We start from the raw sequence: 17,766 nt of genomic DNA on the forward strand, positions 1-17,766 counted from the left end.
GAACAAGTTGACTCCTGGGAAGAACCAAGCTTTGGGAGGAAATGGAAGGCAATAAAATGAGCCAGCATAATTGGGCTTTGCTTTTGGGCCCATTCTCAAAAGAGACTGTCCCAATTGCCCCTCCCTCCTTTCCTCCCTCCCTCCCGCTCCTCCTCTCTCCCCTGCTCTCTCTCACCCCCAACAACAATAACAACAACACATGACAAAAAAAAAAAAAATCTAACAAAACAAACAAACAAAACCAAAACTGGTACAGCCAGATTAAATAATAACAGTGCTTCCCATGGCTAAGAGTCAAAGTCCCTTGTTTTGAGGTAGGGATCTGGGATGATGGAACAGAAAAGGCTAAAGAATACACGATTTGACACAGAGCCTGAAGCAGGTAACGGTTTCCTGACTCCCACCTGGCAGCCCACTTCTCCTAGAGGACTTGGAGTCCCTGACACCTCTTTCCTTCACTCAAGGTAACCAGGATGGAAACTCCCAGGCTCTTAGAGATGACAGTACTATTCTTGCACCAGTCGCTCATTGGTGAAGCCCACCTTGACAACAGTGCCAGGGAGTGAGCACCGTTTGTGTCAAACACAGACCTGAGGTGACTGCCTAGGCCCGTGTCGGATAGTGGCAGAGCCCCGAGCATCTGTCTCTCAGGGTGAACCCTTGACCACTGCGGAGCTTCTCAGGATGTCATGAGGTTAGGAAGAGGAGAGTAGAAGGGCCAACCCATGTACCCCAGACACCCCAGAATATAGGGGAGATGTATGAGCCACAGGGCAGCTCCAGGCTTGTGATGAGCAGAGGTTCAGAGAGTGGCCCCTCCTGAGCCCAACCCTACCCAATTGCCTCCTCATCCCTGGGCTCCACAGCCAAGGGATTCATTCCTACACTCCCTCAGCCCCACTGGTATTTTATTTTTAGTCAAACCTGACCCAAAAAGCCTTGTGTGTGGTCAAGGAACTGCAGAGCAGGATGGAGGTTGAACAAAACACGAAAGAGAAGAGTCCAAAGGCATAGTCTGTCAGGAGTGTGGGGAGGGTGTGGAGTGGACTGTGGTGGAAGGAGTCTGCCATCTTGTCCATCTGACCCACCACTGCCTGTGTGATTGTAGGAAAAGGCTTTCGTTCTCTGGGCCTTTCACTCGATGTTGGAGACGTGGCCATGGGAAAGAATGGATGCCATGAAAGAAGCACGTTTTTTAAAGGGCAATTAGTTCTGTTCATCTCAGCTTTAGTTTCCCATCTGTGAAATGGGCACAGGAACAGTATCCATCACTGCAGGATGCAGTGGGGGAGCGACTGGGAAACCATGTGCCATGTTTTGCTGCTGTGGCACCAATGACAATCTGCTGTGGGTCAGGTCTGTCCTGTGCACTATGGGGTATTTAACACTACCCCAGACAAGATGCCACCAGTCACTGCTAAAAATCCCTGGCTGGGAACCACTGGGTCATATATGACACGGAGCAACTTAACCTCTCTGACAAGGTTGGCACTGGTGATGGTGAGGGAGGCACCTGTGATTTGTCAGTCATCGCCTGTCTGACCTGGCCTTGGGTACCACCTGAGCTGCCTCACCTCTATCTCCCTGTCCTCTGGCATGCCCCTTGCAAAGAATAATAATAACACAGACTTTGAGGGACAGAATGAGATGACTTTGCCCTTTAGCTAAGTACTATGTGAATGGCTACCTTTATTTGGTTGGCATGGCAATTATAATTTCTTAAGTAACCATAGTATGACAACCTATATTGATATTTTTGGTGTAGCAGAAAATAGTTCTTAAGAAGATAGGAAAAAACCCTTCAGCTTTACCCTTCTTATCTAAGTTAGAACACACTCTCCCCATCTTTGCAGTGGTGGTCATAAAATAAAAACGGAAATGCCTCTTCTTCAAACTACCTTAAAGAAACAAACATGTGACTTTCTATGGGTCAGGAAGCATCTCTGTATTAGAAAAATATTCTGGATTTTTTTTTTTATTGTAAACTTATTTATTTTTTTTAGAACCTTATTTGGTAACATTTCAGCATCCGTGGCTGTATCGAAATAGAGAATCTTTTAAAAATATTTTGGTAAAAAAGAGTTTTATTTTGTTTTCCTTCATAGAATAAAAAAGGACAAAAGAGAATGGAGATTATGTCAGGCTGGGAATATATAAATCTTTGGAGGTATGACAGCCACCGGAAACTCTCTGTGATGCTCAACAGATGTGCAAGAGGGCTCAGCTGAAGGTGTTGATCAATGCTTGGTGTTTAGTCACTGTACATGGTGTGTGCTGCCCAGTTCTACACGCAGTGTTAACACTGGGAAGCTGCTCTCCATCAGCAGCCAGGAGAGCAGCACTTCCAGGAGACAACCTCTGAGAAACAACAAAAAATGTCACCTGAAAATACCTGCCTCCAAGTGGCCAATCATCATGCGTGCAATGAAAATAGTTGAAGACACAAAGGGACGGTGCTAACCAAAAGCTTTTATGAAGCAGACAATTGCCTTTATCTTCGGGGGAGTAGCAGAGCTGTGGTGTAAGTAGCTTTCTCTGCAGAGATCTACACAGGCCTTCTCTGTGGTCAGGAGGGGATTCTATGAGTGGTACTTACCGCAGGCAATGGCGAGCAGGTGGGTCTGCCAGGTAATGACGTAGAACATGCCGCCAATGGCGATGCAGGCGAGAGTGCTGTTGAAGCCACACAGGCCAAAGTAGATGGAGTCGAATGGTGTGGCAATGCTGAGCGCTGAGGGAAGGAAAGCAGAGGTGTTGAGTGCCTTACAGGGCTTATCTGCCGTCCTGAAACACACCCCAGCCCTCAAGCCAGAATCAGCCACCCTCACAGGCAGGCTTTCACAAAATGGAATTTCAAGTTTATTCAGTGGCAATTCATCTAAAGAAAATAAACTGTTCAGGACCATAAGAATGCTGGTGGCTAAGCCGCTATGAGTTGAAGAGACCCTTGGAGGCAGTGTGGGGAATCTGCTCTCTTGGCTGCACACAGAAAAAGCCTCAGCTATGACCAGAGCCCTTCTCTCTCGTCATCGAGAATATTTTGAATATTTTTGGGCAGAGGAGCTTTCCCAGATTCAACATTTAAACTGAGGGTTAAATGCCTGACATTACAGTCTTTCTTGAGGACAGCTTTTGCTTAGAGGAATATGAGGACACCAGCACCGAGAACGCAGAAAAAACAGGCAGGAAGGGAAGAAGGAGTTTCCAGGAATCGGCAGGTGAGATGTTAGGCGGTCATCATTTTCCTGGCCCCAGGCACTAACACCCCTGCATCTCATTTAAGAGGATGACATTAAAAGCGACGACACAGACCTGCTAACATCCCTATGGTGGATCCAATGGCAGCATGCAAGCAAATGAGAGGTGAAGAGATGAACAGAGCAACGAGGAAGATGCCTCCAGTCCAGGGGTTGTCGCAGCCGTACACCTGGCCGATTCCAACCGGGATGGCTCTCAGAAGCTGTAGAACGACAGGGTCCCGTGCAGGTTATGGACGTAGACAGTCAGCTCAAAGCCCCTCCCTAACACCTTTTTTTGGACAGGGTATCTACACACGGCTGTTTCATCCCACTAGTTGTCCCCTCTGGGGAGTCTCCTCAGCGGCCACTCAATATTGTGGGGCTCTCTAGACCCTCTTTCTGACACCCATCGCTCATTTTCTTGAAATGCAAAATATAAGTTTGATTGAAAGACTCAACACACGAGTCCTTATCATAGCCCAGAAAGCTATTTCTTCAAGAATGACTGCCAATTTTTTTTTTAAAAATCTTTATGGGGTGGTGGTGATGATGGTCTAAACTATTTGTACAGGATTATTAAAATGTTTTCATTTCTATAAGAGTCTGAAATATAACATTTTAAGTTGAGAGTACGATAGGTAGTAGTTCTTGCTTTCTAATATTATCTCTTCATAGAACACTGAACAGAGCAATTTTGCCGCCAAAGATAGGGGCAGGGAAAACACCACCAGTGGAAAACCTTCTGAAAGTCAATCACCAACACACACACACACACACACACACACACACACACACAGTCACATACACACACAGAGACACACACACAGGCACATATACAGACACACACACACAAACACACACACACAGTCACATACACACACAGAGACACACACACAGACACATATACAGACACACACACACACACACACACACACACACACACACACACTGGCCAAGGGTAAGCCTGACAGAACCACTGCCTTTTCTGAATAATGCTACCTCTCAGTGGATTTGTAGGGATCTGTCAACACCACCATGGAGTGCTGAGAGGCACTGGGCATCATTATTTCTGTAAGTTCCTTTAACAAGCCCAATGGCAACAAATCACCGATAATGAAGTTACAGGTTGAGCTACAGAGTGGAACAGAAGTCCTTTAATGCAATGAAAAGTAGGGGAGGGCTTAGGGGAAAAAAGTTCCTAGTTAGAGAAGAAGCCTGATGGCCCCGTTTCCCCATGCAGTTCAATGATGATGGCCCCGTTTCCCCATGCAGTTTAGTGATGGCCCCATTTCCCCATGCAGTTCAATGATGGCCCCGTTTCCCCACGCAGTTCAATGATGGCCCCGTTTCCCCACGCAGTTCAATGATGGCCCCGTTTCCCCATGCAGTTCAATGATGGCCCTGTTTCCCCATGCAGTTCAGTGATGGCCCCGTTTCCCCATGCAGTTCAATGATGGCCCCGTTTCCCCATGCAGTTCAATGATGGCCCCATTTCCCCATGCAGTTCAATGATGGCCCCGTTTCCCCATGCAGTTCAAAGCCTTTAATACTGCTTCTTATTCACCATCTCGGCAGGCTTGCAGAAGTCAGTATTATGCACAAAATACTTAAAAAAGATGAGCATCTCTGCTACCTCTGTTTCTTAATAGAGAAAAACCTGTGCTTCAAAGAGCAAGCAAGGCTCACAGAGAGAATGCGATAGCTACAGTGACTTCTCAAGCCAGTGGGTAGAAGCGGGGTGCGTATACTTTAGTGATGCAGTGTGAGAAATGAAGCACATGGCTGGTATACGTATCTTAAATCTGGGCTTAAGCATCAAAAAGGCTTTCAAACCAAGGAAAGCAGCAAAGAGCTCAGGCCTCATATCAGGGGGTCGGAGTTCTAGCCTTGACCTCGATCTCCGTTAATTCACTGTGGAACCTGGGAAGGGTCTTTTAACTGGGCTTTGGTTGCTTCCTCTGTGTGATCAGAGGGTGGGACCAGAAACAGAACTTTTAGCTCTGAAGAGATAAGGACAGTACCTCACAGGATATATATGTAGAACACCTCGTTCTGTGAAATCGTGAATAACCGTCGTTCGCTTATGTTTCTGATGTGCAAAATCAGTTAAATTCAGTTTGGCACTGAATTAGTACAAATGCTGTCCTTCCTTCTTTCATGACACCTACCAAAGGCACTTGAACATCTGACCAGGTGATGTTGGGTGTGGCGGCTGCGGGCTGCAGCAGCGTCGTGGGGAAGAAAAGATTGTAGTGGCCCGTGGCTGCCAGGTACAGGGTCACGGCAATGTTGAAGGGCAGCGTGAAGACTGGGAGGTCCCACTTGCTGAAGACGGTGCTCAGGGCACTGGAAAGGATGGGGCTGGTGGAGGAAGCATGAGAGGCGCCTGTCAGGTGTTGCTTGCCTTGGCACTAGACCACACATCAGCAAAGAACCCTGTCTTTCCCAGAGAAAATCAGCTTGGTGTCTGCCTTTCCTTGGGTCTTTCTTGAGCAGGGCACAGAGACTGGGTAGGTTCCTAGTCAACCTCAGAGGGACTGCTTTGGGGTGTCCTTGAAGCGTCATAGAACTCCATCCATCCCCTAGGCAGGAAGAGTGAGAAAAGTTGTGGAGAAGACAGGGAAGGAATTACAGTCATTAATATATTCTGAGTAGCTAAGGAGTCTGACTTCATGGACAGATTACCTTTCGCTTTCTAGAAATGAGGGGGAAGCCTGGTACTTGAAGGTCTCTGCCACATGGCTGGCCTTCAGTCTACCCTGAGAGACTGTCTCAGTCTGGTCAGCAGTCTAAGGGACAGAGACAATCTTGGTGGAGCAGGAAGGATGAGGTTTCCAGACACTGGCGGACTCTGCAGTTCTGAGCTTATGCGGCCAGCAGTTTCTTGCTTTGTACTCTGGTGAGGCAAGACCAGAAACCCTTTAAGGTCTTAAAGAATGGATTGCAGCTGGTGAGGTACCGCACTCAGATAACCTGGATGGGCGTTCTCAGTTCCTCAGTAACTGCCTGTAGTGGGTGTTTCTGACATTCATGCCAAACACGCCTTTTAAAATGGAAGTGAAGCGGCAGTCAAAGGGTTAAGAAGGATGTTAAATTGGTTGTACAAGCTTGCGCCCCCACCAGCAATGGCGGAGTGTTCCCCGTTTCTCCACATCCTCGCCAGCATGTGCTGTCACATGAGTGATTTTAGCAATACTGATGGGTGTAAGACGGAATCTCAGAGTTGGGGGTCTGCAAAGACTGATGCACCAACCAAGGACAATGCATGGAGAGAACCTAGAGCCCCTGTTCAGATGTAGCTGATGGGCAGCTCAGTCTTCATGTGGGTGTCCCCTAGTCAGGGGAGCAGGGGCTGTCTCTGAGTCTCTGACATGGACTCTGGTGCTCGCTACTTGATCACTTCCCCTTGACAGGGCAGCCTTGCCAAGCCAAAGAGGAAGAGGATTCAGGCAGTCCTAATGACACCTGATAGGCTGAGGTCAGATGGTAGGGGAGGAGGGCGCCTCCTTTCGGAGGACTAGGGGAGGGAGATAGGATAGAAGTGGGAGGGAGGGTGGGAATGGGGGGAGACGAGGGAGGGGGGTTAAAGTCAGGATGTAATGTGAATAAATTATACCAACAAAGAAAGGCGTTAATTGAAGAAGGATGTTAATTGGGATGGGCAGGTGGCTCCGTGGGTAAAAGTACTTGCTATGTAAACACAAGGACTCAGCACCGTATAAAAAGCTGAGCATGGCAGCTTGTGTCTGTAACCCCAGTGCTGCAGGCTGAGGCAGGCAAAACTCTGGATCTCACCAGCCAGCTAGCCTTGCCGAAACAGTGGTCAGGTTTGGGGAAAGACGTTTCCTCAGAAAATGAAGTGGCGAGTAATAGGGGAGCTCACCCTCTGGCTGATGCACCTGAGTGCGTGTATGCGCGCGGATTCTAGAAGTAAACTCACCAAGTCATGGACATTACGATGACGGGGAGCAGGAGCCACCAGTAGTAGTTGCCCTTGTCTGAGAACACGGCCATCAGGAGGCCCACAAGCACCCCATTGTAGCCATGGAGTCCTGCCGCGACGGCCGACCTGGGGGCACAAAGATTTGCTGGTGGAGTGGGGTTTTTAAACTGTTTTCCAGAGTCATAATTTTCTACGTTGGGGCCTGACAACCCATCTTCAAGCAGGCTACACTTTTGGAGAAAAGGCATCCTATTTGCAATTCACTACTCAAAGAAGGGCAGCAGTAGTGACCCGTGCTACTGTTTTGAGAAGTTTGGGGCAAGGATGAGAGTAGGAGGAAGGCTATAGCCATGTTAGGGAGTGGTCACCTGGCCTTACGCTAGAATGCTGGGCCATGGGGACTTACCTGTCCTGGCTCAGGATGAGAGCAGTCAAGGTGGATACAACAGTGCCCAGGCAACCGGAGATGGCCCACCAGGGATTCTGCACGAAGAGGCCAAGGACGATGAGGGCGCCGCTGAGAGGGTTGTTCACGAACAGCACCTGGGACATGCCTCGGAGCACCCAGTCGAGAAACTGGAACACTGGAGACTTGTCTGAAATGACAGGCCAGCACATGCTCAGAGAAGGTCAGGGCTGGCCCAGGTCTCAGGTGGCAGTTGGAGTGAGGGTCTTCAGAGGACAGAGGCTAAACAAAGAACTCGGGCTGCATTGGAATGCCCAGAGCACTTGGCAGTCATTGCTAGCCTGTCGCAGCCTCCACTAGTCTTCTCTAGGCTACTTTTCCCATGGTGGGGGTCAGGTGCCTACCAAGAACCTAATTCTGTTTCCCGTGACAATGGCATAAACTTTCCAGAAAATTCTCTTGCTGCTCAGAGAGCATGAAACCTATGAGACAAGCAATGTGGAGAGATTGCTAGAAAGAATGCGATGGCCCCATAGGCACAACTCCCCTAAGCCACCCAGCAGACGTGCCTTGAATGCTGGATCCAGAATCCCAGAGCTTGTCTGCAATATTCGGATGGTACACTTGGGTCAGCTGAACTTTTCCACCGAGAAACAAGGCCTCAAATACGTATCCATTCTTACAGTACAGTTACAAATACTGGTGTTTGTATCCCAGGAGACTCTCTGCTTCAATGGCAGGAGTGCCTTCTCCGAGCATCCCCACAAAGAGACCTCAGAGTGGTCTACAGAGAAGGCCCACAGCAGCATGTTCCCAGGGGGTGAGGGAGGTGATCGCTTTGGGGCCCTAGTCAGGGGACGATGTCCCAGAGTGTACCTTTAAGCCCCTCTCCGCATTCCTTCATCTCTCCTGTGATGTAGCTGAGCGCTTTGCTGACTCTCTTCCCGCCAGTGGCCATGGAGCTCTGAATCCAGGACGTCCTGGCCGCGTTAGCCTCCACCTTTATCTCAGAGCTTTCCTCCATGGTGTCCAGGTCCTGCCCAGGGGCCAGAAATAGGTAAGAATCGTCCACATTTTCATGGGTTTCACACCAGATGACATTTCAAGTCTCTTTGGAGGAACCAAGCTTAGGTTTCCGTTTGAGATTTTGCTAAGCTGCTATTTAACCACCTCCCTGTCTCTTTTAGGTTGTTTTGTTTGACGCAAAACCTCAGCAAGGTAGAAAGAGATGGTGTCTTCACCCTGGTTCTGTGGCTGAGGACTCAGGCATGAGCCTCTTGCTGCAAGGGTCCAAGCCAAATGGTAGAGTGAAGATTTAGCCCCAGACAACGAGATTTTCTTAAAAAAAAAAAAAGATGCCATACATTCTTTCTAAAAGTAGTTACTTTCCCCCTGGCAATCTTAAGTTTTTGAGTTTTAAACCCAGAGGTATGAGATCAAATATACAAAGATTTTTCTTAAAAAACAAACAAACAAACAAAACCAAAACAGGCGCAATCTTATTTCCTAACTGCAAACTGATGATAAATAATCCGAATGAAACGGCGAGACAGCTCACAAAGCCGACTGTGAAAAATAGACATTTTTATCCACGTTCCTACATTGAGTTCTGACGAACTCAAAAGATGTCTGCCTAAATCAGAGCTGCCTCGATGGGTCACATGTCCCCAATCTTCTGTGGGCTCTGGGCTGCAGGGTGCTATCTCTGGTCTGAGGCACCATACTCACAAACAGTTCCACGGTGGGCTTCCGATATGGGCAGGGGAGTGGTTCTTTGGTTTGTCTCTCTTGGTGTTCACTTTTTCCAAACACTGGAGTTGGAAGAAAAGTGAGAGAACCATCAGATCAGACACCTGTACTTTGGCACTTTGGCAGCCATTTCTCAATAGACTTGGGTTAGACTGCTTGGTGTCTTCTATTCATGGAGTAAGCATAAGACCATGGACACTTACAGATTAGAGCGCTTCTTTTCCTTTATAGGTTAAGGCCCATTTGGGGGCCTCTGTTCATGGAAAATGTACATCTTCACGTAAACAGAGCATGAAGGACTATAGGAGGTTCAGAGACCCCAGTGGCTCTTAATCAGGATGCCCCAATTAAGCTTGACCTCTGTATTTTAGATGAAGAAATAGTAGCTTACAGTGACAGTGGCTTTTCTGTGTCAAGTGGAGGCTTGTAGGTTCACAAAAAGGGACTGGGTGTGGAGTGGACAGTGGCTAATGCAGAGAATAAGTATCAGAGGAGGGGCCTGCCACATCTGTATCTCACACCATCCCTCCAAGGGTTGGGCACTATTGAGGATGAAGGGGCAGAAATATTGTAAAGGCTATTGGGGAGGATCGGAGGAAAATGGTGCCTTGTGGAAATAGCAAGACTGTTGTTACCTAATAGCAGCCGTGGTTGTTTGCACAGAACCAGGGCCATCAACATTCTAGAACAGAGGGGTAGGGACCACCATCCCTAACTGGGCAGTTATAGGCAGATGAGAACTTCTGGGGAGCAAGACAGCAAGTTTTTTGTTTTGTTTTGTTTTAAAGAGCATAGCCCCTGGTAAGCCAGCTTCACTCCAGTGAATGGCCGCGCACCCTGGAGCATATGGGCAGCACAAATTGGACCTGATGGGCTCTATAAAGAAAAAGGAAAAAGAAGACATGAAGTCTGGGTGTGTAGGTAGAGAGCAGATCTGTGAGGGGTTAGGGGAAGAATTCGGGGGGGGGGGAATATGATCAAAATGCATTATGAAATTCTCAAGGAGTTAATAAAAATATTTTTAAATATTTTATTTTTTGTGTGAGTGTTTTGCTTGCAAATATGTATGTGCACCGTATACATGCTTGGTGTCGTCAGAAGAAGGCATTGGGTTCCCTGGAACCAAAGTTATAGATGGTTGTGAGCTGCCATGTGTGAGCTGAGAATCAAACCTGGGACCTCCACAAGAGATTCTTAATAACTGAACCACCTTTCCAGACCAAATAAAAACACTTTCAATCTCTGCTCCATCTTTATCTCTGCACATCTTGTAGGGACAGTAAATTTTGGGTCAAAGGTTTTGTGAGTGAGTTGGTGTTCCCTTCCCTCCACTGGAAATCTTGCCTGGCTAGGAGGTAGCCACTTCAGTCTTTATGACCCCTGGTGCTAGGAGTCTCAGCTAGAGTCACCCCCATATCCTCCTGGGAGCCTATCCTGTCGCAGTTCTCCAGCTTGTTCCAGAGATGCGCCCCCCTCGGCTTCCCTTCTCTCTCCCAGCTCTCTCATCTCCCACCCCCACACTCCCCACAGCTGATCTCCACCAATGTCCCCCACCAATGTCCCCCTCTCCACACCCTCTCCCAGCCAGTTCCCTCACTCCATCCACTTCTGTTGTCTATCCTATTTCCACTTTTGAGTGGGAGTCAAGCATCCTCCCTTGGGTCCTCTTTGTTACTTAGCTTCTTTGGATCCGTGGATTGTGGGTTACCCTGTACTATATGGCTAATAACAGGATGTCTAACAAATGCCTAGCCCAGACTGAGACACACCCCATAAAAGAGATCCAACCCCCGACACTATTAATGGTACTCTTCTATGCTTGCAGACAGGGGCCTAGCATAACTGTCCTCTGAGAGGCTCCACCCAGCAGTGGATCAGAACGGATGCTGAGACTCACAGCCAAACATCAGGCAGAGCGTGGGGAGCTTTGTGGAAGAGTAGGGGGAAGGACAGAGGGACTCAGAGGGGACAACCACTCTGCAAGAAGACCAACAGTCAACTAACCTAGACCGTGGGGGCTTACAGAGACAGAAGCACCAACCAAAGAGCATGCGTGGACTGGACCTAGGCCCCTGACACATATGTAACCTATGGGCGGCTCCCTAGGAAGTAAGAACAGAGGCTGCTGCTCACAGGGACTCTGTTGCCTGCTTCTGCATTACTTTCCCCTAACTGGGCTGCCTTGCCTGGCCTCAGTGGGAGAGGATGCTGTTAGTCCTGATGTGACTTGATGCGCCAGGGAGAGTTGGGGGCGGGGCTCCTTTTTTACTAAGGAGAAAGGGGGGGGGGAGAAAAGGGAGAGGGTGGGAAGAGAGAGGTGGAGGGAAGGGGCAGCATTCAGAATATAAAGTGAATAAATCAACTTAATTTTAAAAAATGAAAAAAAAAAAAAAAAAAGATTTGAAAAGAAAGGAACCGGGATGTTGAAGCCCTTTGCTGGTTTGTCATAAAGTCATGGGCACCTGAACTACTCGGGATCTGGGTTGAATTTGGCAACGACTCTCTCAGGCAGATTTCAAATTATTCTCTTCCCTCTCACTCTCCCCTTCCCTGTTTTGATTATGGTATTTGTTTTTATTTTTCCTGTTCTTTTTTTCTTGTTCTTTTTTCCTTTTTTCTTCTTTCTTTTTCTTTCTTTCTTTCTTTCTTTCTTTCTTTCTTTTTTTTTTTTTTTGAGACAAGGTATCACTATGTAGCATTGGCTAGCCTGAAGTTGCTATGAAGACTAAGTTGGCCTTGAACTCATAGAGATCCATCTACTTCTGCCTCCCTAGTGCTGGGGCTAAAGATGAGTGTGCTATGCCTGGCTGGGATGATACTTATTTTTAACCTAATGGTGGTCATGCGTGCATTTTGGTCTAGCTACTAAGTTCCTGTTCTTCTAGTAAATAACCTCTCACCATGCTTGGGCAAGAACCACTAATTAAATTCAGAAAATAAGGAAAATTCTTTAATTTTAAAAAAAATTTTGGCATTTTAATAGTTGGATCAGGACAGATGATATCCATGTAGACACTTGAAATAGCTTTTGAGATGCCCCTGTGCCATTTTAATCCTATCGAACTCTTGTAATATGACTCTAAACATTTTTCAGTATTAGGCTGGCTCATTTTAAAAGATGATCTTTTTCAGTCAAGGCTTTGGAGTTGGTACTCTGGTGCCCTCCTGTGGTCAAGTGTGAGAATCGCAGACTGGGCTCACCCTCCTGTTTGCAGAAGGGATGTACCAAAGGCTCCTTGGTCTCACTTGTGAAGAATCAGGGGCTACAAACACCGGCATGGCTGGGAAGCACTTCAGCGGCTCTCAAGTGCTCAAGTTCTCAAGTGTGAGTCACGACCCATTTGGGACTCAAAAGACCCTTTCATAGGGGTCGCCTAAGACCATCAGCAAGCACACATATTTGCATTGTTTCACAACAATAGCAAAATTACAGTTATGGAGTGGCAAAGAAAACGACATTATGTTTGGGGTCCATCACAGCATGAGGACCTGTATTAAAGGGCTGCGGCATTAGGAAGGTTGAGAACCACTGACAAGGGAAACGAGGGAATTTTGGAAGCTTCAGAAAGAGGAAAGAGAGGAAGCCTCTAAATTTGAGGCTTGTATGTGTGACCTCCACTCTGAGTCACCATGTGACCCTCTGCTTCTGTCTAGGATAGCCTGACAGGCTTCAGCTATTCCCACGGACTTCCCCATGCCAGGCCTCTTTGCATGGGCTGCACTCTCCTGCTCTCCCACATGCAGGACACCTCTCGAAGACCTGCACTGTCCTTTCCCATGACCACACTAGGTGCTGGCTCTAACTTGGCTAATTTGGGGGTATGAATGGACGAGACTGAAGTACAGCAAGATGGCCAGGCACTGAGGTAGCTTCTGGGAGGCGTGTGATGTGAGGGGCGGTAACCTAGGGGTCAGATCTATCCTTGCAGTGACAGGCCAGCCAGCCGAGTAGCAGTGGCATTCTTCTCTGGGGTCTGTGGTGGGATTAGACTGCGCTCTGTCCTGTCTGTCTCGAAGCTTCTCCACCCCTCAGCTGACCAGGGTCCTCCTCCTCTGCTCAGCTCTGGCTGCCTTCTGAGGAGGACATGGCTGAGGAGCACCTCTCTCCACCCTTCTCCTCCATGTTGACACTCTCACCACTGTCAATGTCACTGTCACTCCACTGGTGGAGACTTTCTATCAGCCATCTGAACAGGTGGATCTTTGATTCTTTGTTTTGAGAGGTTTCCAAAATAGCCCATCTGGCTGTCCTTCTGCCTCAGCCTCCTGAATGCTGAGGTTAGAGGCAGTCGCACCATGTGTGGAATGACCAGTGTTTTATAAATTTGTGGTAAATTCTCATGAGGAGCTCTGAAAGATCCGCTGCTGGCCCAGGTTGTATTCCTGAGAGGTTAAATGTAAGTCCTTGGAAACGGCTTGCAGGTCATTCTGGAACCCTACAGAAGCCCATTGCTTGTTCTGGATGATTTCCCATCAGGCAAGATGGGAAACCCGTGGCTCTGGCCGGTGGTCATGTATTAAAAGGACCACTGTGTAACGGGTACTGCCACTGTGTAGCAGACACTACTACTGTGTAGAGGGTACTGCCACTGTGTAGCGGGTACTGCTATTGTGTAGAGGGTACTGCTACTGTGTAGTGGGTACTGCCACTGTGTAGTGGGTACTGCCACTGTGTAGTGGGTACTGCCACTGTGTAGCGGGTACTGCTACTGTGTAGTGGGTGCCATGGCTGTCTGCTCTGAGATAGGAAGCTGGAGCCTGAGTGAGAGACAGAGAGAATGTACACACCTTTGCTCCTCCTCCGGATGGATGACCACTCGATATGGAACACACTCCTACGCCTAGGGAGCACAGTCTCGGAGCACTCCTCTGCCTTCCACTGGCTTGCTCCCTGTGACTGCTCTCCGCTGCCACCTAGTCAGGGGCAAGAAGAGACAAGTCAGCATCCCACCTAGTCCGCATCTGTGACAGCCAAGCTGCAGAGTCAAGAAGAATAACACCCAGTAGCCGGAGAGGAGTGAGTGGTGCAGCTCAGTGCTTGAGGGGAAACTTCATTAGTCTTTATACAAAATGCTCAGTGGTCCTGTTCCTCCCTTACAATGTCCACTTTCTTCCTCCACAGAAACCTGAGTTATATCTGGGCCAAGAGCTGGATGGACTAGGCTTAGCTTAGACTCATTTAACTGCACTAGAGGGAGTTCAGCCAGTGACTCAGACCTCTCTGCATCAGAGTTTCAAAGCTGGTGGCATACCTGGCTGCTTAAACAAATGTCTGGGACCTCCCTACCCCAGACCAAGTTAGAAAGGGAAAAGAAGGCTGCAGTGCGCAGTTTGAGGCTGAGAACCATTGATATAGATTCTTGCTACTCAGTCTGGCCCTTGGAGCAGTGCTAGCTTCAGGTAGGGGCTTGTTAGAAATCCATAATTCTGCTGGGCATCTGTGGCACACGCCTTTAATCCCAGCACTAGGGACGCAGAGGGAGGTGGATCTTTGTGAGTTCGAGGCCAGCCTGGTCTACAAAGTGAGTCCAGCACAGTCAAGGCTACACAAAGAAACCCTGTCTCAAAGAAGATCCAAAAAACAAACAAACAAACAAACAAACAAACAAACAAAAAAAGAAATTCCTAATTCTGCCAGGCATGGTGGCGCATGCCTTTAATCCCAGCACTCAGGAGGCAGAGGTAGGCGAATTGCTTTGAGTTCAACGCCAGCCTGGTCTACAAAGCGAATCCAGGACAGCCAAAGCTACACAGAGAGACTCTGTCTCAAAAAACAAAACAAAACAAAACCAAACAAAAATCATAATTCTGGGCTTTACCTCAGACTGGTAGAACCAGAATCTGTACTTCAATATAATCTCCTACTTGAGTTATCTGCATATTAAGTCCCATTATAGGAGGGGCCAAGCATCTGGACCATGCTACTGGCTGTAAGAGACTCTTTCCTGTACCACACTGTCTTCAGTTGCCAGATTACCGGGGGGCGTATTCTTGTATCAGGAGCAAGACTTCTCATGGTGCAGCTTGAGCACAGACAGGATTGGATTGCTAGGGCTGCTCATGAAAGCACAGGCCCCTAGGCCTACCCAAGCTCTGGTGGCAGAAGGCTTTGGTAGCCTTGGGGTACACAGATTAGACCTGCTCTGCTTGGGTGTGGTGCAGTCAGAGTGGGGACAACACAGTGGCTGGCTGCAATAGTGGAATGTCATTGTAACATCTAATACTGTGTGCTGTTCAGAACTATTTCAAAAGGGACAGGGTGGGTGTTGTTATTGTCAAAAGCTGGGAATCAAGGCTTGGAATGAGCTCTGTAGCATCTTACATGGTAAACCACGAGCATTTTGGCTTCCAATCCTTTAGTCTATGTCTTTGCTACGTACAGTTTGGAGTGTGGACCAGTTCCATGGATTTTGCAAGAGAGCTTGCTAGGAACACAGACTTCCAGGTGTCACCTCAAAACCACTCACTTAAAAAATCTGCATTTTAACAAGTTCCTCTGCTGATTTGTGTGAACATGAAAGTTTGAAAATACAGATTTAAACCAGCTGGGCGTGGTGGCGCACACCTTTAATCACAGCACTCGGGAGGCAGAGGCAGGTGTATCACTGTGAGTTCAAGGCCAGCCTGGACTACAAAATGAGTCCAGGACAGTCAAGGCTACACAGAGAAACCCTGTCTCGGAAAAAAAAAAAATACAGATTTAGATCACATCGCTGCTCATGCAGCGACAATGTTAAACAAAGCTCAGACTAGAACAGGAGCTGTGGGACGTGTGTGAGCGAGGCAGAAAGTCTTGTCTATGCTCTCCCGACGGAAGGGAACATAGAGCCATGACTCCTGCCAGCTCAGCCGGAGAGCAGCTAGTGAGCTAGCCCCTTGATGCGTAACCTCCATGGTTGAGATGTGCCCATTATCTCTGTGCTGCAGAGATTCCTGGGATGTTAGCTTGCCCTGGGACTCCTCTGAGGACACGCAGTATGAGAATGAAGGGGTATGTCTTTTCACCACTTGACGAAGCAAGGTGTACCCACAATGCACGTTTATCCAGCCAGAAGAGCATCGCTGTTGGAGCTGCTTCTCCATGGAGCGGTGCTGATACCACAGCCCTTCCTTTGGCGGAGGGTTATATTGACCTCATAAACTGAGAGGTGGATGGGAAAGAACATCAAGATCATATCTCCTCTCTTGTCTAGAAAGATCAACTCATCAAGGCAGCTCATCGCTCACAGGAAAGCCAGGGACTATTTCACGCCTCTTGATTCCCAATTCACTGTTCTTTCCTCTCGTTGTTATACTGTACTGTACAGCGCAAGCCTTCTGGGTACAAGAAAAGGGCTTTCCCTTTAGCTTGGACCTGGTCCTGGATATCAGAGCTCACAGCAAATGCTGCATACGCTAACTTGTGTTACTTTTCATAGTCACAAAGAGGCTGCATCTGTCTAATGAGCCAAGGGAACATTAACTTGGGACCAGCAGTATGAAAAGGAAAGTTTTTATTAGGATGCTCAGTTTTCTTTTTTCTTTTCTAAACAGCTAGCCGGAGAAACAGAGGTAGATGTTGATAGGGGTTGGGGGATGGGTAGCTGAGGGGTGGCTAGCGAGACCGGGCTCTTGAGCCTAGGATGACCCAAGCTCTTTTTTGTAACTCAGATTCCACACTGGCTCAGGTCCAGGCAAGTGCATCAGGGCCACCTATTACTGCGTGTAACAGAGTCGATGGCCCGATCACAGCAAAGCAAAAGTACTAAGTGCTTCTCCTCGCATGCGTGAAACTGAAGGGGCGCCCTGTAGCCCTCGGTGTTCAGCTGTGACCGCCAAGGGTTGGGAGAGGTGAGAAGAGAGGTGCTACAGAGAAGTCTGAAAATGAAACCAACTTCCAAAGACCTGAAAACGCTTAGAGCAAAAGCGAGAGCAAATTGCTCGTGGCCCCCGGGAAGCGTTTTCAGAGCCCCGTGAGCGGGGGAAGCTTCAAGAGGACCACGAGCACATGCGTCGACGCTGAAGGAAGGAGACGTGCCATCGCGCAGCAGAAAAGGGGCAGGTACACTGGGACATGGAGGCTGTCCCTTTCTGCTTGGCATTTTGCAGATCGTGTGAATCTTTTTGACACTTTCCTTAACTGAATGATGTAATTCTTCCAGAAAGAAATATACAGCCTCCGTAGGGCTGACCTTCTCAACCTGACCTGTAAGCGGTGGGTGACAGACATCTCGCGTCTATCTTCCACTTCTTTCCTGTATTATAACAAAATCAGATGATGCCTAGGGAACACCCTGGAGGAAACCACAGCTGTTCACACAGCAGACATGGCCTCGAGGAGGGACACACTGCCCTCTGATGCACTGGGCTCCTTGGCTCCAGGCAGGATGGTTCGTTCTCCTCAGGGAACAGCCGCGATTCTATACCTACCCTTCCCTAGCTAGGCCACC

The 17,766-nt window shown here is 48.3% G+C and overlaps 1 protein-coding gene across 1 annotated transcript in view; it reads right to left on the reverse strand.

The window, feature by feature from the left end:
• The window catches only part of Slc14a2 (solute carrier family 14 member 2), a 172,880-nt gene that overhangs the window by 4,688 nt on the left and 150,426 nt on the right, over positions 1-17,766 (reverse strand). Inside the window, exons 11-18 of the mRNA XM_051163708.1 lie at positions 14,126-14,251; positions 9,317-9,399; positions 8,465-8,624; positions 7,589-7,778; positions 7,180-7,308; positions 5,408-5,600; positions 3,313-3,460; positions 2,597-2,731 (exon numbers count right to left, since the gene is read on the reverse strand). Of these exons, the coding sequence (XP_051019665.1) occupies positions 2,597-2,731; positions 3,313-3,460; positions 5,408-5,600; positions 7,180-7,308; positions 7,589-7,778; positions 8,465-8,624; positions 9,317-9,399; positions 14,126-14,251 (1,164 nt within the window). The remainder of the gene's footprint in view (positions 1-2,596; positions 2,732-3,312; positions 3,461-5,407; positions 5,601-7,179; positions 7,309-7,588; positions 7,779-8,464; positions 8,625-9,316; positions 9,400-14,125; positions 14,252-17,766) is intronic.

The sequence above is a fragment of the Acomys russatus genome, chromosome 20 (genome assembly GCF_903995435.1).
Source record: "Acomys russatus chromosome 20, mAcoRus1.1, whole genome shotgun sequence".
NCBI lineage: Eukaryota > Metazoa > Chordata > Mammalia > Rodentia > Muridae > Acomys > Acomys russatus.